Source organism: Opisthocomus hoazin, chromosome Z (assembly GCF_030867145.1).
Source record: "Opisthocomus hoazin isolate bOpiHoa1 chromosome Z, bOpiHoa1.hap1, whole genome shotgun sequence".
NCBI lineage: Eukaryota > Metazoa > Chordata > Aves > Opisthocomiformes > Opisthocomidae > Opisthocomus > Opisthocomus hoazin.
In genome coordinates, this window is record NC_134454.1 from 38,406,396 (window position 1) to 38,431,048 (window position 24,653).

Sequence of the window (24,653 nt, forward strand, 5' to 3'; positions counted from 1 at the left end):
TGCAAGAGCAGCTGGAGGCTTTGCCAAGAAACCCTTTCACACCATTGGTCTGGGACCATCCTCATCCTATTAGCAGCTCTTACTTCCCCATGACAGAGGTTTCCATCACAGAGGCAAATGCTCCCCTCTCCTGTCCTCTCCAGCTCAGTGACAGCTCATTTATATCATGCTCTTCCCAAGAGAACACACACCAATAAACCAAAGCAAAACCCTCATACAGCCATCCAAACCTTATGTTGAAAGGGTTATGCTGTCCTTTCACATTTTAAGCATTCCTTGCCTTGGGGTGTGAAAGGTTTTGGGTAAGGCTGTATGAAATGAACTGCTGTCACTATGGAGGAATTATTGCTAAGAACTGATCATGGAGATGAGCTGGTTATCTTGTCTCCAACAACCACCAACAGTGGTGCTGCAAGGGCCATCTTCCCGTCCCCTAGTACCTAGGAGGCTGCTCGCTGGTGCAGCAGGAAGATGCAGGTGTCGTAACAGATCTCCAGCATTTTGGCTTCTTTCTTAAAGGAAATGTAAACCTTATCCTTCGCCTAGAGAAGGCAGAAAGTGCAAACATTAACTGCAACTCTCTTTCAGCCCAGGAAGTAGTTTCAAGCACAAATAAGAAAGTTTGTTGCAAAGGAGCGATAGAAGCAGCAGCTAAAATAGTTAAGTCCTTTAAGGTGGCATGAAAATATTCAAGAGCACTACACTGAGAGCAAGAGAGGCTAAAGTTGAAGCCAAATTAAGAAAATAGAAAGGGGCTCAAGTTTAGGCAGATTTCATGTAAAAAACCACAACTAAGGGGATGAGGAACAATTTCTAAATGGCACAAAAGCTACTAAAATCTTTCACAAGCACAACCCCAGCAGGATTTTCAAGATTCACCTCCTGCAAGTTCATAATGGTCCATCCCAAAACGCAAGAAAGCAAGGGCTGCATAGATGAACCAGGACATCCTCATAAAATTCAACCACAAAAAAGGTACACACAGGCCGTGGAAGCAGGGACAAGTGTGCCGGAAGGAATATAGAGACACTGCCCAAAGATGCAGGGCTGGACTTAGAAAAGCTAAAACCCATCTGGAGTTGAATCCGGCAAGTGATGTGAATGAAGGGTAACAAGAAAGGTCATCAGCAAAAGGACGACTAGGGAAAATGTGGGCCTGCAGAGGAATGGGAATGTTGACTTGGTGAGAAAGGACACTGGGAAGGCCGAGACACCGAGTGCCTCCTTCACCTCAGTCTTTACTGCTAAGACCAGCCTTCAGGTATCCTGGGCCCCTGAGACCTGTGGAAAGTCCAAGGCACGGAAGACTTACCCTTGGTGGAGGAGGATCAGGTCAGGGAAGATTTAAACAGACTGGACATGTACAAGGACCTGAAGGGACGCACCCACAGCAGCTGAGGAAGCTGGCCCATGTTGTTGCAAAGTCATTCTTCGTTTTCTCTGAAAGGTCATGTCAATTGGGGAATGTCCCTGAGCAGTGGAAGAAAGCAAATATCCCCTTTATCTTCAAAAAGGGCAAGAGAGAGGATCTGGGGAACCACAGGCCCTTCAGCCTGAACTTGATCAGGCAGTTAAATGTAAGAAGAAACATCTACTGTTAGAGTGGTCAAACACTGCAGAGGTTGCTGAGAGAGGCTGTGGAGTCTCCATCCTTAGAGATACTCAAAACCCAACCAGACGATGCCCTGAGCAACGTGTTGTAGCTGAACATGCTTTGAGCAGGCAGTTGGACTAGATGATCTCCGGAAGTGCTTTCACCCTCAGCCATGCTACGACCCTGTGAAATCTGCATATTCATCTCTAGAGAGCGCACCATGAGCAGAAACAGTGAAAGCAGACCAGAACTTTCCATGTGCATTCAGCACAAAGGAGATGGGAGAAGCTCCCATTACAAAACACTGCCTCCAGGGCCTCATCAGATAGGCCATGTTCAGGGGCAGGAAAACAAGAAGTAAATCAACCAGCTGACTTAAAGCCACAAAAATAGCCGGACTACAGCGTGCACTCTCTTCTTTGTTTTTAAATCGAACGATATGAGGAAAGCAAGAAAGCAATGTTAGGCTTTTGGGGGAGGCTGAGGAAAGGAAAATGACATCAAAGAAGTAAAATACAGAACAAAGTCAGCAGATACACAGATAAAAGTGAGATAGATGGAGAGTCAGCACAGCTTCTGTGGACCCTTGCCAGGTCTCACAAGCCAAACTGCACTCCAAAAGCCAAAATCTTTGTGACACAGTGCACTCAGTTTCCAGTACTAGTATGGTTCCTCACCACAGTGATAAGGCAGCATGAGGTTAGCAAGAAGGTCCTCAAATGGATAAGTGGTTGGTGAAAAATGAGAAATACCTACTTTTTGCATGCTGCAGGGTTAAGTTTGTAATCGACTCTCACTACCCTATTTATATGCCTACATGTCTCCCAAGAAGGATAAACTCGTGCAACAGAGACAGATCGTCACAGGTCTTTTTAGGGCACCTTTTTTCCTCCACGTCTCATTCATTTCTCTATACACTTTCCTAAGCATCTTTTTCTAAAATTCTCCAGTAATGGACAGACCATCATCCTCCTGTGAAACTTATCCCAGCACTCAGCTGTCTTTATGATTACAAAGCTTTTCCCTGCTTTCAAAGTTAAATCTCCTTTTGTGCAATCAATGTCCCTTGCCTCTTCTCCTATTCAGCCAGATCACAGGAAAAAGACTATTCCCTTCTTCCTGCAGCAAGCTTTCCCCTGTAGTTGACACATAGCTTACCTGTCTTCTCCACTTTTTACCTCATTCTCCTTCTGTCAGCCACGTTTTCTCAACAGCTCATGAATTTGTCTTTGTTGCTTCTGCACTCTTTGGCTGATCTGTATTTTTCCAGAGCGGCTGCACCTAAAACTGGCATACAACTATTTTACGAACATGGATGAACAGATGCTTCCTTTATAATTTACCAGACACTTTCCTTTTCATATTTATCATTTTCTTGCTACAGTATGTCTCTGGGTCGTGCTTAGCCTGGAATGAACTGCAGCCCCTGGACACTTTTCTGCAGAATGGCACTGGGTCTCACGGTACTGTGTCATCTGAAGATCTGAACCTCTCACTACTGAACTGCATCCTGATTTTCCAGTGGCATTTCTTCAGCTCACCAAGGCAGTTTCAAACCAGAGCCCTGTCCTTCTGCAGGCTTCCTGCTTCTTCTGGTTTCCTATTTATTATTTATTTCTTTGTCCTAATTACTAACAAAAAAACAAACAGCACCAGATGGCAGGAAGAACCCCGCAAAACTCTTCTCTATAAATCCTCACATTTTGGTAATTAACTGTCACATAAACTCTCCTGTATAGTTCCCTCACCAGATTTACATGTACCTTACCATAGGCACATGTATCTAGTGCATATTCCTTTATCTTAATGCTGGCCATCACAGGTCATGCCAAGCCTGCTGGGTGGAAACCCACTGTCTAAGCAACCTGTGCCCCAGTACCCACTGGGGTCCAGGGACTGGCCTGCATATGAGACAGAAAGCTGCTCGTTGTTCATAACAGCCTACCACGGGTGCAAGTTCTTTGGGATCGCCAAGCTTCTGTTCTCATGCAGCTTCAGAAATAGCTTTCTCCAATACAGGAGACCAAGCTCCAGGTCCAGGACATCAAATATCTGTATCACCAGCAGGCCACTCACAGAAAGTCTTACCTGCAGCAAGAGGAGAGCTCCTGTCTCACCTGTGACTGGAAATCTAGAGCAACACCCAGGAGTCCAAATTAAAAATCTGTGACCCAGGACACCTCCTTGTCACAGCACACCTTCTCAGGCTGCACAAAGTCTTGCTGCTCCTACTGCGGAAAGTCATGCCAGCAATGCTGTGCATCCTGGTGGCTCTCTGCATGACAGGCTGTCTCACACCCCTGCTTGCACTGCATTTTGCTCAGCACACCAACAAATCCCCTGGGCAGACATGCTTATCTACAGGCAAGATGGGGACGAAGAGCATCTTCATCTTTTCCCCTGTGAGAATTACCCCTTTTGGATTAGTTTCCGCATGCCAAGGTGGACCAGCAACACTGGTGCAATTAATATGATTACAGGCTTTAGCTTCTACTGAAAAAGTATTCCCACATAAACAGGCCTGGAAAGCGCAGTGGTAGTAACAGGATAAGTAAAGGTGCCTGCGCTTTGCAGTACGTGGAAAGCAACAGCTCTAGAAATCCAGAGAGCAATCACAGCTTACACTTTACAGCTCAGCAGGTAATGCTACCAACCTCTCTTTTCCTCTTCCTTTTATTTTAGCCACAGCTCTTTGATTTCAAAATAGAAATTGTCTTTTCCTGCACAGGAAAGGCACAGGGGATAGCTCCCAGGGAATTTCTTCAGAAATTTTATGCATTCCTGCCAATTTGATTGCTTTTGCAAATAATCTATCATCCACCTCTTCGGTCAAGCGTGTCTGACTGTTGCCCTTTGCCAGCCGTTTCCCTGCACCCAGCAGCGCAGTCAGGGCACAGGCATACGCTCACAGCAGCTATACCATATGGGCCTGCTGGCCTACACTAGGCATTTCACTTGCCCCGGTGCATGGATTTGCCACAGCCATGTTACAGGCTGGCACGCTGTCTCCAACCCTCATCCAGGCAACATTTTTCACTAATTTGATGCTCTTTGGTTTAGATCTTTGATTTTGCGGGTTTTGGGTTTTTTTAAATCCACCCACATGCTTCCATCCTCAAAGTTTCAAAATGTAAGTATGTCCTCAAAAAGGCAGCCCTGAAGGCAAACAGAGGAATATAAGTATTATCTACAATTTGTAAGACGAGCATACGAAACAGTCTCCTGCCTTTTACAGATGTTTTATCACCGTTTGTGCAGAGCTACTACCTGAAGACAAAATCGGAGCCCCCAGAACTTCATCACCAGCCGTGAGCCTCCTAGGTTGGGTGCCAAATAAGCACAGGCTGTTTTGTCCCTGGTCCAGCTTCTCCCAAACTGGCCACACCAAAAGGTTTGTGAGCCTCAGAGCTTAAGCTGGGCTCCCCTCCAAGCCACGGACACTCTCCTAGGCACAACTGCAAAAGAGCAGGTCACAAACGCTGGGACGCACCTCACCATCCAAATTCCATTTCTGCTGTATAATAACACTATAAAGGAGAAATTATCAGTAATAAAATCCTTTGGATCCAAAGTCGACCAGACAACATGATTATGCAGCAACCCAGAGCTTTAAACGCCATCTGTATGTGTCATCTCAAACAATACTACAAGCTCAGAGGCTACAGATTTATTGTTACGAGAGTAATAAACAGTACGGATACGGTGGTTTTCACCTTTTGGTTCACAGATAGGTTTCACCTAACACCAGGCAAACAGAGGCAGTTGCCTCTTCCACAACCATACACTGTGAAGCAAAATCCTGCCTCCAAGGATGTCGCCTTGGAGGTGAGATTTGTCAGTTCAGAGTCCCCGCATGGACAACCTGACCACTGGACCCATGGCCTTGGCCCTGCCACTTGACAGCCAGTTACTAAAAAGACAGCGAAGCTACAGAAAGAGACATGTTCCCAGGCTGGCTTTTTACGCATTTGGTCCACAGACTAGTGGAACTACAGTCAGTGGCCACAACTGGGAAACAAAGTCTGCCTTGCTCAGTCCAGTAAGGTCTTGTCCCCACCAGCTGTGGTGCAAGCAGGAAAAGCATTTCCCATCTTCGACTCCGGGGTTTGCAGTACAATTTAAAGCTGTTTCTGCAAGAAGCGCATGCTGCTGGCTGCCAGCAGCTCAGAAGCAGATCTCTGGGGGATCAGGCAGTCCAGGCACAAGCAGACATGCTGCAGTTGTGCCTCTTCGCACAAAAAAGCATGTGGGGTATCTCAAAGCATGGCACCCTGAATGCTGCGTGAGGTCCTGCCACCGCAGCCAGCATGCAGAAATGCAGGAGCTGTCTCCCACAGCCCTGCGGCTGGTGGTGGGTGCCCCAGTATCTCCATTCAACAGCAGCAATCTTCATGAGTAAGACTACGGAATATGGATTAATGGAGGATCCAATGTTGGGCACTGTTACTGCAGACACTCAGTTTTCAAACCGAGCGTTGGCATGCATAACACACCTCAGACACCTGAGCAGCTTAAGCTGGTGCCACAAGCAAACTGTGTTACCAGTGAAGTTGCACAGACAGGACCAGTCTAGCAAGCAGTTCTGTATGAATAATGAATTGGAAAAAAAAAAAAAAAAAAAAGCCGGGAATAGTTTGTAAACAAGCAAGGAGGTGGGGAACCATTAGCTAAGTGATCTCCCATTCCTCAGTTTGCCTTATGAATCTCAGTATTCAAAAAAAGAGCTTAAGAGCAGTCCAGGCTCTCCAGTGAATCAACAAAACCACACAAAGGACTGTACCACTTCTCTCAGCCTCCAGGCTGTGCATTAGCTTTTAGCAAAGGTATCTACCACATGAATAATGCAGCATGTCTTCCAGAGCATCTGTAGTCCAATCAATCCACAGTAGCAAATAAAAACCTTTCAGCACGCCTTTCTATCAGGCAGCAGGACCTTTTTACAGCTGCTCAGAGGCATATCCTTGGAAAAACAACCCTATCTGCTACCAGAGCTGGAGGCTTTTTAAATCGGCCAGCTGGCAACGAGCCTTTTAAATCAGCCATCCTGCCATGGGTCTTGATTTTATCAATTGCCTTTCTTTGTCTTTTGTTCCTGAAGGATCCACACCCGTGGTTACAGGGCTCAGATTAAGGGAGCTCACACTCAAGGATTCAGTCCACTTTCGGAAGCAGACACGAAGCAGACACACGCCACCCCCCAAAAGCAGCAGCCCACAGCCCACCGCCTGCCCAGGCGCCTGCTCCTTCCCGAGAGGGACCAGGTAGCCCACCGGCCGCACAGCACACATGCCGCATTCCTCTCCTGCATTGTGAAGCAGCCTCCTAACCAAAGCACCCTTCCGCAATGCTGGGGTACGGGCAAAGAACCTTCACCAAACCAAGCCTCAGTCACACGCTGAAACCTCTGTATGTTCAAAGGCAAAGCAGGTGATGGGAAGTGGTGCTTAGACCATGTCCATCACTAGCATCAGTTTGAACATCAGTCCTCTGCAGAAGCACGACGGTGCCTTCTCCTTGGCAGCCCACTAGGAGCTGAGGGAGCCACCTCTGTCACCTCTTTTCAGCAGCACAACTCACAGGACACTGGCTACCTGAGGAGGACATGCTGCTGGTGTGGATGGACTGGGATCTGCAGGGGTGGTGTGGGACAAAACGACAACAGTGAGCAAGATCTCAAAGGAGACCGTGATGTGTTATCTTTCATCAGAAAATCCATCTCTAAATACCACTCCAAAGTATTTGCAGTTCTCCAGCGTGGCAAAGATACTTAAATACAGTGCCCTGGAAAGCTGGTTGTGAAAAAACACCTCTGCCTGTAGTATAAACACTGCACAAACACAGAGGACATGAAGCAGCGGATGAACAAGTCACTCACAATGGAAATGAGTTGATTTTCTCATCCACAAAACAGCAAGGGCCAAACTTTCCTCTGAGTAGGCACAGCAGCTCCTCCTGCCCCTTGCTTTCAGTGCATGCTGGCCAGGGCAGGACCTGAGCTCTCACACGTGTCCCTGGGAGGACATATTGTCAGACCTACTCCCGTGCTAGCAGCAGGTCAAAGCTGACGCAGAGGGTACTGGGTGGACACAGCCCCAGGAGAGGTGAGACAGTGGCTCCTCCACTGACATAGGCATCATCTGCTTGGACCACAAGCAGAAGGGGGTTCCAGTACTTGTGGCTCCCCCAAATATCTGCTTGGATTGTGGAAGGCACACATTGCATAGAGACCTGGCCTGTACTGAACGGCAAGACTCCAGCTGCCCACTGCAGCCCTGCACCCTAAAACTTCATTACCAGCTGGTAGCACATAGTCTCAGGGCATCTTTCTAGTGAGGGACCCCAAAGCAACCCATAAAGGGCCAAGGGCATACCAAAGCCCCAAACTTGGCAAAACATACGTTGTGCAAATTTTGTTCATGTTAAAAGATACATCAAGTGGTGTGAACCTCAAAATAATTTTAAGCATGTCCAGGGGCAGGCTAGCGCTGCCACAAGTGAAACAAAACCACTCTCCACAAGGCAAGGCTGAGACAGCAAAAATCCAGTGGCTATCATGGATGAGCTTTCCATCTGCATTTTTACTCAGTCAAAGCTGAAACCACAACACACTCCCCAAGGCAGGCAGCAATGCCCAACATGGTCCAGCATAAAACCTCCCTGATGATGACAGCTGCTCATAGTATTGCACATCCTCACCACCTGGTATTACTTCATGGCTGTGCTCTTCTGCACAGTAGGGAGACGAACAAGGGAGCATATGTGCCTCACAAAAATAGCTCAGCCCATGTTATTTTTAACTGGGTCATCCCAGCACAGCCAGCGGCAATAGCCAGGAGCAGAGAAGAAAGCAAAGAGAAAAACTGGAAGAGACCACAACCTCAGGCAGTTCCCAAGAGGTTCAGACTTTCCTGTCACCTGACCTGAAGAGGAGCCCAAGACTGCATTTTGGGTAGGATGCCCCAGAACATTGTAAAGTGTAGCCACACCATGAAGTATTGGCTGAACTGTCACCCGTTCTTTATTTTATTGCTGGGGTCACTTTCAAGTCTGACACCGAAGGTGTACTTGAGCCTCCCCTGGGACAAGTGGGAGAAGCCACATTAGTCCTATCCTCGGCCACCAGCAAAGCTCACTGCAAAGGCAGGTCATGTTGCTTAGACCGTCCAGCTGAGTTTGGAAGACTGACGAGGAAGGAGATCCCACAGCCTCCTTGGGAAACTTGTCTGCCTACAGTCTTGTGGAGAAGCCCAGGCTGCAGTTGGCCTGCAGGGCTTGCAAAGTTACCCAGATGGCTCCGGTCAAACTTGCTGCACACCAGGACGCTCATGGCTTTCACTGAAGAGCTGCCAGTGGGACCTAGCCTGCACCATTGCAAGGAGCTGCTGCAGAGCGGGGGCAGAAGTTGACATTTATCTTTACTGAAGTACATGAGTGGCTGCTTTTCCCTTCATGAGAGGCTTAAAGCAGGCTGGGAGCTTCCAGGTTGCTTAGGAAGCCCAGGGGCTGGGAAGTGCCTGTGGAGGGTCTGTTGCCAGACCTTGGGCTCAGACAAGCATCACTCCTCCCACAAGCAACCTAAGTGATCCACCCTGAAGCAGGGAGCCCAAGACAGCTGTGGCATCATTGCTCTGCTGCCAACGGCGCCTGGAGCTCCGCTGCCTGAAGGTTCACACCTCTCACTGGGGCACAGGGAGTGAAACACCACCTCGCTGCACATGAATTGCCCCAGGCCACAGGAGAAGTTGCTTCATGAATATTTTTAAGCAAACGTCAGCTAGAAATCAAGTGAAGAGCACAGCCCACCCTCCATCGAGTGTGAAGAAACTTGTGCTCGGTCAATGTAAAGTCAGTTTGTACCTCCCAGGAGGGACAGGGGAATCCTACGGGGATGATCCCACACTCGGAGGCAACATCATTTTCTGGCAGTTCAACCTCGCCCTTCACCACACATCCCATATTTGCTTCACACGGTGCCCCTACTCTGCAAGTTCTGACAGAAAGAAAGATGAAGTATTGAGGACACAAATGGCTTCAGTCAACATGGCCTTTAAGGAATGCAGTAGTGGGTCGGGGTGGGGGGGGGAGCGCGAAAGGCTGGCAAAACCCAAAATGACACTGAAACTCATCCCAGTTTCATTAGGCTTATCAGAGCTCCCACAAAGGGCAAAAGGCAGTATATGACTGAAGCAGAGGATGGGGCCACCCCAGCCTCTTTGGAGAGCAAGCCCCTCCTTCCCCTGGTTCACCTCCAGCTTTCCAAGATAGCCCATGTACTCCAGCAGAATGATAAAGCCGACTTGCCTGCATTTTCCAGAGACAATACCCTCTTTCACTCTGCCAGTTACCTGGGCAGCAAAGAAAATATTATTGCTTATCAACTTCCTTGTGAGTACTAATGTGCTGAATTCAATGAGAGGGCAAATTCCACCTTACAGAGCTTTTCTACCCTGGCAAGATCCTGCTCTGTTATGAAAGAAAAGCAAATACAACAAACCCAGTTCAAAGAACTATAAAAACTGGAAGCCTCCTCCACCCCCCTGCCCCTACAAAAACTCATTATGAAAAGGAAGTGGTGAAATGCATAAACTTTAAGAGATGTTGCCACATTTCTTGTCAGAAAGGCAGCTTGAAAAACTCATCAACTGACCCTCTGCAAGCTCAGCAGTTTCTCCTGAAACCAGAGCACCATGCTTTCATTCTCTTATTTCACAGGAGGAAGCTTCCTGCTATTCAAGGCCAAGCTGGCTTCTGAGTTTCAGGAACCAAAGTTCAGCTCCCTGTCAAAAAGATGCAGCTGGGTCTCAGTAGCCTGCCATGTTGTTTGGGAAGACAAAAAGAGCTTGGTCCCGCTCCCTTTTATCTTGAGGTCTAAGCATGCCTGCAGATATCTGGCAGATTGGGTATCTCTGCTAAAGGCTACCGTACAGAAGGCTTGCCTTGCAGCAAAGCTGAGCGTCACTGCTTTTGGGGGTTTTGCCACCTTCAGAGAACCCCAAGACCTTGGTTAGTTGCACACAGGAGTCCAAGTGTGGTCCATTGGGCTAGCCAGAGTTCTTCACAAACCTCTTCTGCCTAGCTGAGGAGTTGTGGCTGCCACCAGGACGTAGACGCATCAGGAAATCTGAAGTGGCCAGCAGGATCGCAAGGCAGTGGAAATACACCAAGTACGGATGTTTCTCCTGAGCTCTGTGAATGTTTGCAGGCTACACGCTTCACTTGAATGCCTGAAGATACTGCCCTTACATCTAATGTGATCTAATGTAACCACATCCCCCCATGACTGAAGGTTTGTGCACTAAATGCTTGCAGGGTGTGATGAGATCCTTGTCAGCGAGATCAAGCCTCGCCTTAGGATGTCGTCTCTAAGGCTACCTGGGAAAACTGAGAGTCTGATCAACCATGTGAAAATGGAAACTGCTACAGCACTGGGGCACTAAGCAGGCTCTGACTGTCTGGGCAGGAAAGCAGAAGCACAAATGCAAGGACACAGTCTAGGCGACCTCACCTCTGGTGGTCTCCAGTCCTGCCTCACGGTGAACCTGCTCATAGCTCTAAATCAGGGCAGATGTGGAGTCTTCAAAACCCCTAAGGATGAAGGGCTCCACCTGCCTGGTCCCGGAGCTGCATCACACTCCTGGGGATGCAGCTTTCTCTAACGTCTGACCTACTTCCCTCCAGCTGCAGCTTGTGTCCTTTTCTCCTTGTTACACTGTCTGTCACTGCCAAGAAGAGTCTGGCTCTGGAACTGACCTCCTGGAATTTTATCCCACTGTCAGTAAATTGGTTTGGCAGCAAAAACCACAAGTACCTACTACCATGGACTAGAGGAGAACCAGCTGTGGGTTTCCCAGGTGTGAGCCAGAAGCAAAGGGAAACAATCCCTGTTCTTCTGGGAGCAATGATAGCAGGACCTTGTTCTCCAAAAGGTGGTGGGCAGCATCAGAGGTCTTCTCTGGAGCCCATGGCTGCAGAGTTCTTCCTTGCACCTCCCTTGCAGCATCATCTGCATGCAAAAAACATTTAGGGGCCCACGGAAAAGAGTAGCATGGGGAGCTCTCCCACACCCATGCAGCACCTGTGGAATTGCTTTATGGTTCCATGTGAGGGTTTTCTTTTTGACTGACTCATTAAATCAGAATTGACATCTCCCTGTTCTCAAGAAAACTCCTAACACACTTTTGAGCTCCGTAACAGCAGGCCCCATTTATCTGATGCACGACAAGCCAGCAAGAAAGTGTGGCAAAGGCAGATGTTACAGACACAACAGCCAATGGTTTTAAAATCAATTCACTATTTAGAGCAGAAATAGCAGGTTTAGTTTTGCTCATTTTGGTTCTTAGTCTTGGCTTTGATTGATGCTGACTAAGTGGGAGCACTACCCATGTTTCCTTTGCCAGGGAAATGAGATTCTGTGCCCATTCATTCACGTGCTGGGCTTGGTAAATGCACAGTCTCTGGGAAACCAGTGTCATCACTCTGAACCAAATCCGTCGGTGCAAGTGCAGAAGCAGTGTTTGGTTCAGACTGGGAGCATGCTTTTGAAGCAAATCTCCTTCTTTCTGCCATTTACTGCACTCCAGTTTGCACTGTAAAGCCATCTTGGAGCATGCAGACAGGATTCCCTCCAGATGAAACTAATATCATTCCAGCATCAGAACCCAGTGCACTCCGTCTGCTAATGCAACCAGCTGGGTCAAATTAAAATGTCCAAAATGCCTGTGGATATGAAGTCCTGGTACCACCTCTTTCACTCCACAGGTCTACTCTTCTTGCACTCTAGATGTGGCTGTAATCAACAAAGAGGTGAGGTCAGTCACTGCACAGACACTTTTCCATAGACATCCCTCTCTGTTTGACCTTCAGCCTTGCCTGTCTTCAGACAGACCACTTTCTTTACCTCCTCTCCTCCAGGTGTGGGTCTCTTATTCTGGTTTTGGATGTTCCTCCATCTCTGATCATTTTGTTCAGCATCACTGCTCTCCTCTGTGACCAGTCCCTCACTCCATACCTCCCATCTACCAGCGATGAAGACCAGCATCTCCTCCCATATAGTACTTCATTTCCTACCTATTTCATTCCTGCCAGCCTCTTTGCATATCTCCTCCAGTACCAGTTTTCATCACCTTCCAGCTCCGTCCCTCTGCACCACCCCTCTCGCCAACCCTTCCAGCTGGGGAGCACCCCTGGCAAAACCTCCACATCCCAGCTCAGCTCCCTGCTAGAGGCTCACCCTCGCTCCTTCTACCACCGCTACTTTCCATGCCAGCCTATTTCTCCAGCATAGCTGATATCCACACCAATAAGATGATCTTTCCTCTGAGTCAGCTCTGGGCATCTGTGCCTCAGGGACTTTTTGAGCCAAAGGCTTATCTGTCTGTTTAGCCACGCCCAATGGATTTTCCACCTGCAGATTCATCTAATGGCATTTCTTGAACCACATCCCCAACATCCTGTGTCAATGAGTTCCACTGTTTATCAGTATCCTGTAGTTCCGGGCAGTGATAAACAAAGGAACAATCACTCCCTATCTGAACTCTCCATCCCATCATCCTACCACACGTCACAGGCCATATTTCGTAACGTTTTCAGGCATACATTTTCCAAGATAAACAGTTGTCCCTCCCTGGTGTCTCTTCTGCACTACCAGGTTCTCAATGAGCTGCAGAAAGCTAGCATTGCATGAGGCATTCAAGACATAGCTGGACTGTAGAGGTATCCAGACAGTATTTGATCTTTTCACGGTGCCAGGGGAAAGGAAAAAAACAAAAAACGCCGGGGGGGGGGGGGGGCGGAGTGGAGATGGGGAGCGGGGAAGGAAAGGTAGCACAGCCCTTGAAGTCTGCCTATGAATTAAAGCAGCATTGGAACTCCTGGCATAATACAGGCCAGGCAGCTTGGGGCATGATTTCCGCATCTTCAACAGCAAAAACAAAGACTGTCTGTGTGAAGAAGAGTGAGAAGAAAAGCACTGGGTAGGACACACTGGGCCACACTGCAGCTAACTCAATATGCAGTTTTCTCTGGATAACTTATGTGCGTTCATGAAATTACATCTGCACCCTGGGCTTTTTAGTACATCTCCAGACTCCAGGAAACTTCTCCAGACTGCTCAGATCCAGAGGAGAGTTGGTGGAGTGCTCCCAGCCCTTGCTGGGATTGCAGAACTTGCAGATTTTGCGAAATTCCCTAAAAAGGTCAAACTCCCGGAAAAGGTCGAACTGCCAGACCAGAGAGGATACCAACTCCTAGCAATGAGAAGAGCTCCCTGCCCCCTGGCCAACCCCCATTGATATACCGAGCATGGTATCCATGGTAAGGAATATTCCTGTTGGCCGGCCTGGGCTGGCTGCCTGGCTGTGGTCCCTCCCAGCTCCTGCACACCTGCCCATTAGCTGAATGTGGGAGACTGGAAAAAGTCCTTCATTTCATAGCAACTACTGAAAATGTCAGTGTTATCAACATTCTTCTCGTACTAAATCCAAAACACAACAGCTACTGGGAGGGAAATTAACTCTGTTCCTGCTGAAATCAGGACAACATCGAACAGACCTACTCTCAATTAATTTTAAGAAGTCCTATTCCACTAACAGCCCACAAAGGGCTGGGGACCAAAACCAAGCTCTCAATAGTATGGGATTCCCTGAGCTAACAGCAAGATGAGCTTTATCGAAACATTTTTTGAAACCTGAAGGATGGCCACAATATTCTTAAGGACATCCTTTGATATTTTGCCTCTGTCCAGTCAATGGACCCGTAAAGCAGATATGTGTGCTGCAGCAGAAGGTTAGGGATTCTCAATATTCATCCAAGTTCAACAGTCGGCATGACCATTGGGCAAGAGCCCGGGAGTTAAGGACCGAGGTGGACTTTCCAGGTGGACTTTAGCTATGGGTTTCCATGTTTTAACTCCTTGACACTTTGGTTCCTAATATCATTACTAGGTTTTCACTTCTACTATCATCACAGAATCACAGGCAAATTTAGGATGGAAGGGGCCTCTGTGGGTCTGTAGCCCAAACTCCTGGTCAAAGCATGGTCAGCTTCTAAGTCAGGCCAGGCTTCTCAGGGCCTTGTCCACCTGAATTCTGAAAATCTCCAAAGGTAGAAGTACTACAGGCTAGCAAACCATCCTAAGCCCCTGCCTGGCTATTAACTGTGATCTCAGTTGGTCAATACACACCAGCCACAGAGGAAGGTACTGGTCCTACACAGTGCTCTGCCTCCACAAGGATGAGTCACCTACCCCTTCCTCTCCAGATCTCCAGCCAATGCAGTCAGCGAAGTCCATCTCCACTTACAGGCAATGTCCAAAGTGGCTCAGAGGACTCCTGCCTTCAAATTGTCATGCCTTCAGTGACTGTAAAACAAAACTCAGGAAAGAAAGTTAGCTGTCATGTTGAGGAACAACAATACCACCTTGAGGCCCTCAAGGCAAAGCCCAGCAGAACATGCTGAGAGCTTGAAGAGAGGAGTGTATGCTCTCCACTATGGTGAGACGGGATGCTCTGGAAGTGACAAGCTGCGGAAAGAAATCTCTGCAGGATGGCAGGTAGCTGCTGTTCAGCTAATGGCAGGCTGAGGGATGTCACCTACTTCCAGAGAACACTGCTGTCTGCACTGAATGTCATTATTTAGAAGATCATCCTGTTCAGGTTTCTAGCAATGCATCATCCTGGGAAGCTCTTCCCACGATTCCTCCTCTTTGCTGCTAAGAACACAACTGCCTTATTACTTTGCCAAATAATAAGTTCTGCTTCCAGCTACTGGTTCTCATTCTCTTTTGTCAGCCAAATTGAAGAATCCGTTATCTGTAAAGACACAAGAGACTTCTGATCTTTTCAACTCCACAGGCACCAAGAGTTCACCAAAATACAATCTGGACGCCAAGAAAGATGGAAGCGCCAACTTTCCACTTGAGCTTTTACTTATAAAATCTCAGTGAAGGGTTGGGTTTTTCGGCTCCGAGACTTGGTTTGCCTTGACAAAGGGTGAACCACGTGCACAGCTATTACACAGGGCTTAATGTATAGCGGGGGCAACAAGCCTGAAAGAGATGCAAGGGCCCAAAAAGTCAAGGCCTTCAACTCCTATTAAGCCTTTAAATGAATGCCATGACTTTTAAAACTGTGAGACACTGAACTCTTATTGATTTCTAGGGAAGCTGTCGGATGCTAGGCTATCATTAGAAAAATCAATCTTTTCAATTAAGACTTCAGGCATCAGTTACTGACATCAAGACTTCCATAAGTTCAAAGAGGAACATGAGCCACAGCCACAACCACAGGCAGGAGGGGTCAGAAGATAGTCTCTGATCCTCCCCGACTCTAAGGAGAAGAGCCTCTACACGTAGGAGGAGCTGAATATTATGAGAGCAGGAACTTGGAGCAATGCTATTCTGATTTCGGTTTTGTTCCTCTGTGTGTGTATTTTGGTATTCAAATTAAATTAGAGAAAATGGCAGAGAAAAATAATGTGAACTAATTACATTTAAGTAGATGTTAGCAAGACAATCTTTGACTACTTCTGTTTATCTATTGCAATTAAAGAGCTCTCTGGGTTCTCTGTGCCTATTACCCTGCAATTTTGCTGCCAGCACAGGCTCCTTCTAGGGGCCAGATAGAATGGAAGAAACCAGAGGATGACATGAAGATTGGTCCTTCCTGGCATCATTCACGTTACCAGACAGTGTTCATAATAACATCAATGTGAGGTTCCCTAGAAAGGAGCGCTGCAACTGTGCCAGCAGTTCAGGCAAAATGGTAGCTGCACTTTTCTAAGGCAGTATGTTTTATATTTTTCAAGATTCGTGTATCCTTGCTCAGGGCAAACACAGTGAAACACTGGTTTAAATAAGTGGGTTTAGACAACCTTACACACAACCACATGGAAGGTGGCTGAGAGCTGAACTGGCACTGGCAGAGCGGAACATTCCACAGCCTGGAAAGCAAAACTCCACGGATACCCGACGGCAGAAGAGCTACCGTGCTACAGGGAGTGGTGAAAAGCTGGTTGCTGGATCTTTTTGGGAGATGTGCAAACGATCCCTGGCTAAACAAGACCCAGGCGAGGCTGCAGTAGGACAGGCAGCTTCGGGAGAGATCTGCTGCTCCCAGCCCCGCACTTCGTTCACCTGCTGCATCAGTCCACATCCCAGCCCAGCCAGAGGGCAACGTCTGAGAAAAAGGCACTTTACCTTGCCTTGGCTTCTGCCTGCGCCTTTTTTCTGACTGTCTCTGCTCTGCTCTATGCACAGGCTGGAGCCAGGAGGCTCACATTCGCTTTGCTGGTGTAACCCTGACCTGGAGAGCCTTGCCTGGCCACCTCTTCCTGGGAGGAGATCCCCCCTAGCGTTGCCTCCTCTCCTGTTTAAGCACAGCTCCCAGAGCTGCAGGAGAAATAACAAGATGGAATTTGGCCTCCCCTGCTTTCCTGGAAGCTATCTAACCACTTTCCAAGGACCTTGTCTCAATCCCAGTGATAAAAACATGACAAATGCTGAGAGTTTCTGCTGTTTTGTCTTCCTTATCATTTTCCTCTGTGACTTTGTCCCACAGAGGGAGAGAGGCAGCACAGAGTTATCGGTGCGAAAGACCTCCTCTCTGCAGGTGCGAGGCACGGAGATAAGGAGCACAGCGACTCACCAGACTGGAAAGAAACACTTGCACAAACCAGGGACCAGAAGGATGCTTGGAAGAGAGAGGGAGAGAGAGGCTAAACTTTGGGCACTGCCCTGGAAAATGTGAAACTGTGTGAAATCAGGCAGGGAGTGGGGTCAACAGGGGAAGAGAGAACAGGGCTTGGAGCTGCACATTGTCATTGGTTCTACCCTCAGCAGCAGCATGTCTCCAGGCTTTAGAAAGGGCTTTGCTTGGCTGAGGGTCAGAGAGTCGTATTTGTGAATTTCAAAGCGCTTTGGAAATAGTAAGCATCAGCATTGCCCTAACAGCCCTGCAGGGTGTATTTTCAAAATGGAGAATTGCTGGCAAGCCTTTAATACCGCAGAGGGGAAATCCCTGGAAATACTAGGCCAGTCTGGCTTCTACTTGCAAGCCAGCGTAACCTTGTGCATGTCAAACTCTCTCAGCCCGTACAGCCTCCTCGATGATCTAAAGGTCTTTCCTGTTTCTCCTGCGGAGAGGCAAAAGGCGCGTCAGCGTAATTGCTGTGTGCTGCAGGCTGCTTGCCTCAATCAGCTCTCTACAGCCAGAGCAGCTTACTGATGTGCACTTAAGGGAAGCCAGGTAATGATAACACGCAAAACTCCTCACCGCATTATCGCTCTGGTGTCCTCTTGCCGTGGGAGCAAGACACCAGACCACCCACGGCCCTGTTGTGCATCCAGAGGCTGTCCAGCCTCACCAGGGATAGGTCCACAGGTCCCCTTGGGTCTGAGCAGGAGGCTTAGCAGCAACTTCCTCAGCAACTGCCCAGCCACCAACCAGCCCCGTAGCCAACTGTAACACTGGCTACCATTTTATTGCCAAAAAAGACTGCTAATGTTTATAACTGGCAGATGGGAATACTCAGATAAGGTAGTGGGGTTTTTTTTTCGTTCAAGCAAACACTTCAAGCAAACTTTCTCGGAGAAGGTTTATTTATGAGAGTGGAGGGACAGGGTCTAGCCATTAAGGATCAGGACTCTGCTGAGGTCCCCTTGGAACAACCAGGAGTGGCTGGTGGGGATGTGATCTGGCATAGTCGCCCTCCACTCTGTTTCTTCATAAAGGTCTCTGTCACACCCTGTCACAACCCACCCTCCAACAGTTTCCCCATCAAAATCCCTGCTGTGGAAACCAGGGCCCGGCAGGGTGGGATGAAGAATTCATGTTGTGCAGCTGCTGTGGGCCAAGGAATGCAAAAGCATCAGGGGCAGCAAACTGATCACAACATAGAAGGAGTCTTCGAGGTCATGCGCAGAATCTATCTTAGCTTGTCCTTGAGGCAGCTGCCTCTCACTCCAAAACATCACCTTCACTTCCGGGGATTTGCCAAAGCCTTCAGTTCTCTCCCTAAGTCTCTGGAACACTGAAGCATCCATGTGCCTGGGCACCTGCAGCTCACAGCACAGGGACCTGCTCCATACTCGAGCGCACACCCCCAAAACACAGCCCGCACAGCACTCAGGCATCTGGCAGTCCAGAGAGCACACAGGCATGGGAGAATGGCCCTAGCACAGGCACCACAAACCAGTTCCAGGGATCAGCAGCCTGGCCAGTGACAACCCACCTAGAAAGAATCGCAGGATCACAGGATCACAGAATCACAGAATGGTAGGGGTTGGAAGGGACCCCTGAGGGTCATCTGGCCCAACCCCCCTGCCGAAGCAGGGTCACCTACAGCAGGCTGCACAGGACCTTGTCCAGGCGGGTCTTGAGTATCTCCAGAGAAGGAGACTCCACAGCCTCCCTGGGCAGCCTGTTCCAGTGCTCCATCACCCTCAGAGGGAAGACGTTCTTCCTCGTGTTCAGACAGAACTTCCTGTGCTTCAGTTTGTGCCCGTTGCCCCTTGTCCTGTCGCTGGGCACCACTGAAAAGAGTTTGGCCCCATCCTCCTGACACCCACCCTTCAGATATTTATAAGCATTTATTAGGTTCCCTCTCAGCCTTCTTCAGGCTAAACAAGCCCAGCTCCCTCAGCCTTTCCTCATTAGGAGAGATGTTCCAGTCCCCTCACCATCCTTGTGGCCCTCCGCTGGACTCTCTCCAGTAGCTCCTCATCTTTCTTGCACTGGGGAGCTCAGAACTGGACACAGTACTCCAGATGGGGCCTCACTAGGGCAGAGGAGAGGGGGAAAGAGACTCACAGAAATCCTCCGCGGAGTCAGACAACCCAAAATCCACTCACTATCCAGCTATGAACAAACGTAGCAAACACAGAATCATTCAAAATATTATCCACTACTGACATTTTCTGAGCAAGAAATCTGCTTAGAGGGGACAAACCAACATACTCAAGAGACAGGCAGAAATTACCCAGCGGGGAAAAACAGAGTGAGAAACCCACCACACTTGGAGACAGCCTGGCCCGCACCAGGAAACCCACCTGCCGCACAGGCACAGCCAGTGACCGGCCTGGTAACGGGACAGGGGTGAGCAATGCTGCCGGCCCGGCTGATGCCGCTGGCGCAGAGGGCAGTGGTCTCCCTCTCCCCTCAGACTTGCAAAACCGGCACACTCAATGTCAGAGCCACTTTGCCTCCGAGGAAGAGAAGTCAGGAGGAGCTTGGGGCAGGGCTGGGGTGCAGGCAGCAGAATTGTCTGGATTTTTGTCCAAACGTCTCCAGTGCCTGGGCCTCGCGTTTCACAGGTTTACGGCAGCTCTACAGAAATGACGGCATTTGATTTGTGACTGTGGCCTAATGGACTGAATGAATTTTAAATACCTGTCATTATGGGAGCTATAGCTTGTCTGCAATAACGCTAATTCACGAAACAACGTCAGCGCAGACGGAAACACCTCCTTTTTGCCTCGTCTTTAAGAAGCAACCAGCTCCCCCCCATCCTGCCTCCCAAAGCTTTGCTCTAGAGTTTCCCGAGATGCTCACACCAACACACTGACTCCCTGCGCGTCCCCATCAGTCACTCCCTATCTCTGATCGAACCAGGAGAGATCCGAGCTCTCCAAAGAGGGCACAGCCAGCGGGAGAACAAAGGGAACAGCAGGACTACACAGCCTGCTCCTTTGTTAACCCACCGGGGAGCCTGTGCTGGGAAGCCTAAAAGGCAACCAACACCCAAAATCCCCGCGAGTGTTCTCTGAATGCTCTGCAGAAATCGTTTCCCTTGAGCACCCAAGAGGCCAGAAGAGGTTAAGCCTGTCCAGGCAAACTGCCCTTACAGGGACTTCAGCTAACACGGTGCCTGCTTAGGAGGTGTACGTGAACCGGCGTGGGTTATCAGGAGCAGCCGGGATGCTGCAGGGCTGTTTTTCCGCGCTCCAGAGCGAGAGAAGGAGGGCACCGCTCCCTGCAGGGTGAACAATGGATGCTTGGCAAGACCCCGTACACAGCCGGCCTTCCCAGGCCACCGGGGACTTGTTTGCGAAGCGCTGTCATCACCGCACACCCCTCCGCGGCAGGCTGCCTTCGTCCCCTGACAGAGCCGCGGCGTCGAAGCCGGAGCCGGGTGGGAGAAGCTGTACCCCAAAGCTGCGCCGCCTGAAAGCCAGACCCCTCGAGGGGCTTGCACCGAAGGGAGAACCGGCGCCAGGAGACCCCGCCGCCCCACAGCCTTGGCCCAGACGTCGTGCTGGGGTCTGCCATCGGGCTGCCACCGCGACCCGCCCTGACACCCCGCACCCGGCACCCCCGCGACTCCAGCACGGAGAGGCCAAACTGGACCCCCGGAGCGCAGGCACACCCGGCCGCGAGGAGGGTCTGCGGGCAGCGGGCGGCCTGCGGGCACGCTGCGGCCTCCCCCCCCCCCCGCCTCAGGCCGGCGAGAAGCCGCGTTGCTCCCCGCATCGGCCGCGCACCTCGGAGCGGAGCCCGGCCCGCTGCAGACCCCCACACACATACCCCCGCTCCCGGTCCGCCACGCTCCGCGCCGAAAGCCCCCGCCACGGCCACCCGCAGGAGCAGCCCAAGGGCAGCGAGCACCCTGCCCGTCCCGGACACCGGGGAAGCCCCCCTCCCGCTCGGACGGCGCCCACCGGGGGATGCCCAGGCCCGCGGCACCGGGCGGCCGCCGCACCCCGGCCCGTCGGTGCCTCCGCGGGCAGCGGCTCCGGCTCCGCACAAAGCGGGGTGGGGCTGGCGGCGGGGGCCGCGGCACCCAGGGGCACGGGTCCGGCGGGCGGACCCCCGCTCCGCTCCCCGGCACCGCCGGACCCAGCAGGCCGGCCGGCCGCGGCAGGTGCCGCCCGCTGCTGTCCCAGCCCCGCGGCTCCCAGCCCCTTCCCCGGGCTCGTACCTTGAGGTGGCGGCAATGGTCTCTGCAGCGAGCAGAACCCGGGCACGGGAGACAAGCACCGCGCCCCTCCCGCCGGCCCCGCCCCGGACCGTCCCGTCCCGCCCCGCCCCCCGCCGCCGGGAGGGGGCTGCCGGGAGGGGGTGCCCGCCGCCCCGTGAGCCCGCAGAGCTTCGGGGGGTCCGGTGCGCTCTGGCGCCCGAGCCCCGGCGCGATCTGGCGAGGGAAGCAGCGAAGCGCGAAGCGCTGCTCCTTCCCCGGGTCGGGGAGCCGGCCGGCCCACGCTGATGTTGCGCGGTCCCGCAGGTCGGCTCCCGGAGACACATCGTGAGGACCGGGTGCGTTTTGCTCGGGTGTCATCCCGACGGCATCAGGACTCGGCCGCCATCGACGTGGAGGGTAACCGCAGGCCTCGTCGCCTTTGCTGACGAAGCTGCTGAGGACACGGTGGCACGTTCCTGCATCCTCGGTGTGACCCACCGGGCACCACTCTCTGGACGCTGCACACAGCCTTGCCGCACATGTTAGTGTGTGCCAGCCTCAGCTGGCAGCCTCTGGCCGGCTTGGCAGACCCTGGCAGATGAAGAGACACTGGCTCGTGTGGACCCAAAGCTGTAGGGCCTCCATCGATGGCCGATGGCTCTCAAAAGCTCCTCATGCCTGCAGAGCTCATGCTTAGACTTTGGGGTTAGCTGGTACACTGGCAGCACTACAAGCCCACCTCGTACTCTAGATGAGGAACATGGCAGGCAGACAGCAACGCCCAAGATCAAAGGGCAGAGGAGATTTCCTCTGTCAGATCACCCACCCACCCACCTGACACCACTCTGGTCCTGACTGAACAGAGCCTGAGGCAGCAGGCCCGTCTCCAAGCTTTAGTCCCACCAGTCTGTGGGCAGCAGTGGCAGCTCTAGGCTGAGCCGGCGGGTGTGAGAAGACAGTAAGACTGGGTGTCCCCCACAAGTGAGATGCTGCAGTTCAGGTGTCTCTGCTTCAATTCCGTGGTGGTGAGACGGGAGTCTGCCAGTCCCTCAGCACAGCTGAAGTCCTCTGGGGGAAGGAAGCGCAGGCCCTTAACAAGAGCAGTTCCACTGAATCCTTTGAGAGAGCTGATCAGAATTTCAGAGGCAACAAGCAGTCCCCAAGAGTGATCTTCATGCCAGTGCCAGGCTGGGACAGCTCGGGAGACTGAGGCAGTCGAGCAGAGACACGGCTGTTAAGTACTGTCCATGGATGGAGCGCAGGAAACAATTCACATATCGTACACAATATCAGACACGAATCGTGGCTGCTTGTGCAGCAGCTGTCCTGGACCTGCCCTGCCTACAGGAATTGAGATGATTTCTGGAACCCCTCAGGATCCTCAGAGCGCATGTTCACATCTCCATCACGGAGAAGTACAGGGCAGGTCAGATGCACGGATAATGCCTAGTGCTTCTCTTCATACACACTGTTCTCTGGCCCCGACTGAGCTGGAGAGGATGGCATACAGGACTGATGGGGGGAGCAAGATTTCTTTGCCTGAGGTTGTTTGTGGGAAACACTTCTACTGCCTGCAGCCCTGTCCACTGTAGGCATCTAGCTACGCTAGCCGTGCACAAGTGCTGCTCCTCAGAGCTGATTTAGGTGAGGACAAAGTGAATGGTTTTGCTGCCCTTTGCCCTTTGCAGTCCGAGTGGCTGGGAGTGGTGTCTGTACCAGGGTGACCTCGGTGACTGGGGTGAACTCTACTCTCTGTCTTCTTTCCTGGGACTTCCCAACAGGTCATCCAGCAGCAAGGGCCTGGCTGAAAAACTGCTGTTGGCAGCCGGTGTCCACGGCGGTGGCTTGTCACAAAGAGGACCCTCACACACCACTTGTCCTGCTGTGTGGAAAGCCTCCAGCAGCTCCAAAGAAAACACTGCTGTCAGTGCTTTCTGTTGGGATCCAACAACACATCGGAGCAATGTGTCCTGTAACTCTGCCATCCCACATCCTTAAGTGCCAGAAACCAGGCCAGAGGCAGGCGACTGTCACCTCTGGACATCTCTTCCCAGCCTGTGCAAATCAAGGAGAAGCAGAGAGATACCACCGCAGACAGCAGAGTTCATTACAGAGAGGAGCTGACAGCAGCGCAACCAAACAGCCCCGTCGGCCCACCGCTAGCCAGAAACCACGTGCAGCACTGCGGCCCATGGCAAGCCACTGGGAAGAGCAGAGCCAGCATCCGTTGTGGCTGCTCTGGTTGCAGGAGCTATGTCGGTGTGCCCGCGTTCATGGTATCTCCGCAGCTATGGGCAAAGCACCTCTCACGGAGCCGGGGGCGGGTGCCAGGGAGCAGGGTCCTGCCTTGCATGGAGCATCTGCAGAAGTGGATGAGAGGAGAGAGAAGGAAAGCAGCTTTCTGCTCCGTGGTACGCCTTGCAACCCTAGGAAGGGCTGACCAGTTTGCAAACACAGTATCCTCAAGTAGATTGAATTCAAGGCTACACTATACTGGCGCAGAGCCCAGCACACCTGCACTGAGGAGGAGGTGCTGCAGCGAGCACTGTACTCTGCTCCATCCCAGGATGAAGGGATGAAGGACAGGGGGCCTGATGTGCACGGGGCAGGTTTGGATAGAGCCGCTTGGAGGAAGCCACTAATTAGCTACATCCCACTAGCATCATATTTAACAAGAACTTCCCTAGTTCCCACCTCTCCTGCTGCAATTATTTCCAGCCCTGCAAAGTTCAAGATCGCTGGCTCTGCTGCGCGTATGGGGGTGGGTGGCACGGAAGGGTAGGATGGTAGCTGGGCCCACGCAACACCCACCAGCTTCGGGGACTGATTTAAAACGCCATTGTGATGGCAGTGTCAAAACTGGAAGCCTTTTCAGAGTCTGGAGCATCAGCATTCCCCCTCAATACGCAAGAGCTTTTATCACGTTGAAAAATGTCAAAGTATCAGAAGATGAAGCAGAAAATATCAGTTGGTTTTAATTTCCTTTTGGAAATTTCCTCCCTGCAAAATACCGCCATAAATAATACTTCTGAACTAACAGCATCACTTTACAAAAGGAGAAATAAAGGTACTATTTTCAGCAGGGGGCTGTGATGTTGGGCTGAGTACTATTTTGTCCCAAGGGACCCTGAAATTTAATTTTACTTACCTTGGATGTTGCCTCAAGTCT

The 24,653-nt window shown here is 50.9% G+C and overlaps 1 protein-coding gene across 2 annotated transcripts in view; it reads right to left on the minus strand.

Moving 5' to 3' along the window:
- CORO2A (coronin 2A) overlaps nt 1-21,570 on the minus strand; it is a 60,566-nt gene extending 38,996 nt beyond the window's left edge. Inside the window, exon 1 of one of the 2 annotated variants that reach the window (XM_075411205.1) lies at nt 21,506-21,570. Coding sequence is in view for 1 of the 2 variants with exons in the window: in XM_075411204.1 (XP_075267319.1) it covers nt 14,838-14,882 (45 nt within the window). In the remaining variant the exon portion in view is untranslated. Of the gene's footprint in view, nt 1-14,837; nt 14,960-21,505 lie in introns of those variants that run through there. The other variant, XM_075411204.1, reaches the window with a different exon arrangement.
- Between the last annotated feature and the right edge of the window lie 3,083 nt (nt 21,571-24,653).